Source organism: Dreissena polymorpha, chromosome 12 (genome assembly GCF_020536995.1).
Source record: "Dreissena polymorpha isolate Duluth1 chromosome 12, UMN_Dpol_1.0, whole genome shotgun sequence".
Classification (NCBI taxonomy): domain Eukaryota; kingdom Metazoa; phylum Mollusca; class Bivalvia; order Myida; family Dreissenidae; genus Dreissena; species Dreissena polymorpha.
In genome coordinates this window covers 42,753,603-42,756,815 of record NC_068366.1, presented here as the reverse complement: position 1 = coordinate 42,756,815, position 3,213 = coordinate 42,753,603, and the positions used below count along the sequence as shown (strand labels likewise).

The 3,213-nt window shown below is 40.3% G+C and overlaps 1 protein-coding gene across 1 annotated transcript; it reads right to left on the bottom strand.

The window, feature by feature from the left end:
• Positions 1-1,060: 1,060 nt before the first annotated feature.
• LOC127852553 (E3 SUMO-protein ligase ZBED1-like) lies at positions 1,061-1,735 on the bottom strand. The gene has a single exon (XM_052386507.1). The coding sequence runs from the start codon at positions 1,733-1,735 to the stop codon at positions 1,061-1,063; it is 675 nt and encodes a 224-aa protein (XP_052242467.1).
• Between the last annotated feature and the right edge of the window lie 1,478 nt (positions 1,736-3,213).

The following is a 3,213-nucleotide window of genomic DNA, read 5'->3' as shown; positions in this document are numbered from 1 at the left end:
TAGGTCGCGTCTTTGGCTTTTACACTCCATCCCATAATGTGCTTCTATTGTACCGACGAGTTTGAAAAAATCCTTGCAGGACAAACTTATTTTTCAGACAAAGTGAGTTGAACAAATTCTTTATAGATGGCGTATGACAATGAAATGTGACAAACCTCGAATCTAGCGCAAACGGTTGAGTTTTAAGTGTCATTTTAACCTTGAGCAGGCTTGACTGACTCCTTCTGGACACTGCATCAATGTCCTAAATAGTGTAGTCCAGATTCATGAAAACACGACAAATGGTGTGGGAGATATGGTAAGGATACCCCTTTCGAGGCTATAATACTGACCTTGAAGAATGACCTTGACCTTTAGTCAGCGTTACTATTTACTTTCATTCTGCACATCGTTGTAATGACCCAAACCATGATGCTAGGTTAAACCAAGTTTCACTTGCTATATGAGATATGAACTGGACATGATAAGAGAGGCTAAAACATTTGATCTGGAAATATTACCTTTACCTTAAACAGGCGTGATTGAATCACGCCCTCTGCTTATTATATCTATGATATGTTTACCGAGCAGATCCATCAATCTTTTGAGAAATTGCCCACACACGCACATAGAGGCTAAGGGTATCACGTTTACAGATTTTACTAAACGTTTAAACGAAATTAAATAAATGAAACGTTTCCGTTTAAACGGTATCCATATGTCCGTTTTAAAAGCATCAGTGCCATCGCATTTCCAAACTGAAAGTAGTACTTATTTACGGAAGTTATATTCGGTGCACAGCCCATACGCGCAATGACGTCATATTAAAACCAGCTGTTCTGGTCATTGTCGAACCATTGGGTTACACTTTGTCTACTTAAATGCCGTAATATTGTGTAACAAAAACAAATTAATATTGAACCTTATTTATTCAATAAGAGTAAACCGGTTTTAAAATTTGCAATTGTTTTATTAAACAAGATTTACATGAAAAACGAGTAAATGTTCATCAAATTGGCCTCATCAGAACTGAGCTCGCTGGCGTGGGTTGCGTTTCCGTCGGTCCGTAAAGGTTTACGCACTAGTCACTAGATTTGTGCAGGAACACCAGTTTGTCCACTGATGGAGAGTCTAGGGACGCCCTAAGCTTCGTAACGGTAGCTCCAGCAACAGAAAATACTTGCTCAAATGGTACAAAAGTTGCTGGCAATCCGGTCAATTTTCGGGGATAGGTGTCCATGTTCAATTTCCACCACAGAAATGGACTTTGACTTGATAGGACAGCTTTATCACATAGATAACGCTCTAGTTCTTTGGCACCATTTGACGGTGTAGCACTGGTTGTTGCCTGGAAATATCCACCCAACAAAAATGCCATGTCATCTTGGTCAAGTTTCGATCGCTTGCTTGGCCCTGGTTGAGAGATTATATTTGGGTTATCGGTGGTTGGTTGAGAAATCGGTAACTGTAAGGTGTCCACACGCTCAAGCACGCTCTCGTGAACCAGTTTCCGCTGGGGCTCCGTCAGAAACGGCAATGATCTGTACCTGGGGTCCAGAAAAGTGCATATGACAGGTAAGCTCGATGTGATTTCGTCACTCTCAATGTGATACCTTTTCACCAAATCAGAATGCACGTCTTTCTTGAATTTTGCAACAGCGGGAGTGTCTTGGTCAATTTCAGTGAGGTGGTGGTTTATTATACTTAAAAGTATCGGGTAAATACCACCGACGGTCGGGTACATCTCTGAACACATTGTTCTCGTTGCAAAATATAGCGGTTTTAACACCGGGACCAGACCCTCAATTAGTTTCAGCTGGCCATCAGTTAGATTAAGAGAACGCGCATCGGCGATTTTTGTTACGGCTGGGTCGTGCAAGACGGCATACACCGGTAGACGCTTTTCGAGAAGCCTTTCGAGCATGTCGTATGTTGAATTCCAACGTGTTTCGCAGTCAATTATTAAGCTGTTTTCTTTGGACCCCATTTGCTTTTGTTTTTCTTCAAGTGCATTTGAGACGATTACGGATTTTCGGAAGTGTTTTACTAATCTTCTGCATGAAACCAATGCCTTTCGGATAGTCTCCGCCTCCTCAAACCCACTTCGAATGGACAATTGTAGCGTGTGTCCAAAACAGCGTACGTGAGTCCACTGAAGTTGTTGTACGCACGCCACCATATTTGACGCATTTTCAGTTACAATTGCGGAAACATGCTCATCTTTTATGCCGAATTCCTGGGTTATCAACTTGATTTCCGCTGCTGTATTTTCTGTAATGTGTCGCTCTTTCCCAGCTCGAGTGGCCAACACTCTGTTGTGGTAATTCCAAACTGCAAACAGAAAATGGAATGTATTAAACATCATCTTACAAGCTTAAATTAGTTTATTTTACTAGATACTATATCATTTTTGGGATCATACTTAAGTCATATTCAAACTTCACTAATGTGAGAAGGTATTTATTCTACATCCAAATTGACAAACTCGTACATGACGTATATTTTGTACTAAGTCATTGCATTACTAACACTAACAGTTAACTTAAAATATGTCATATTTCATTACAAAACATGCCGACGAATTAAATGTCAAATTTCAAATATTTAAATTATCAATGTACTGTGGTTTCCATAAACTGATTTGGTATGAAATTATGTTATTTAAATATATCAATGCATGTATAGTGTGTGCTTACCTTCATCAATGAAGTGACAATTTACTGTAATATAGCCCTCCGTTGAAAGGCTAGTCCAATGGTCCGATGTCAGTGCCACGCTAGTCTGCATGGATAATACTTTAAGCAGTTCGCTTTTTCTGACTCGTACATTTTTGTAACGTAAGTTGACACTGTGCTAGGGCCAGGAACTTCATACGACGGATTAAGCTCTCGACAAAAGTCAATGAAACCTTCTCCGTTTACAATGGAAATAGGTCGTAGATCTCGCGCACACATGAGGGCTAATTTCTCTGTGCAAACTATCCATTTTTGCCGAGTCATCGTGGGTTTGGCAAAATCGGTCAGCTTCCGCTGCTGTTACTCACTATCGTCTGTACACGTTTTAGATGCATCCTGTCACACAGACTTGTGAACCATTTTTATGTGGTTTGCCATGGTCCCCGTACTTCCACCTTTGTAGGATAACTCGGCTGCACACAAAGTACATTTCACCTTTTCCTTTCCACATACTTCAATTTTTGTAAAAAAGTTCCAATACGGAGATTTTTTTCCGCGG

What these genes read in the sequence shown, in the direction of transcription:
- LOC127852553 (XM_052386507.1), bottom strand. Translation starts at nt 1,735, where the DNA reads ATGTGTTCAGAGATGTACCCGACCGTCGGTGGTATTTACCCGATACTT.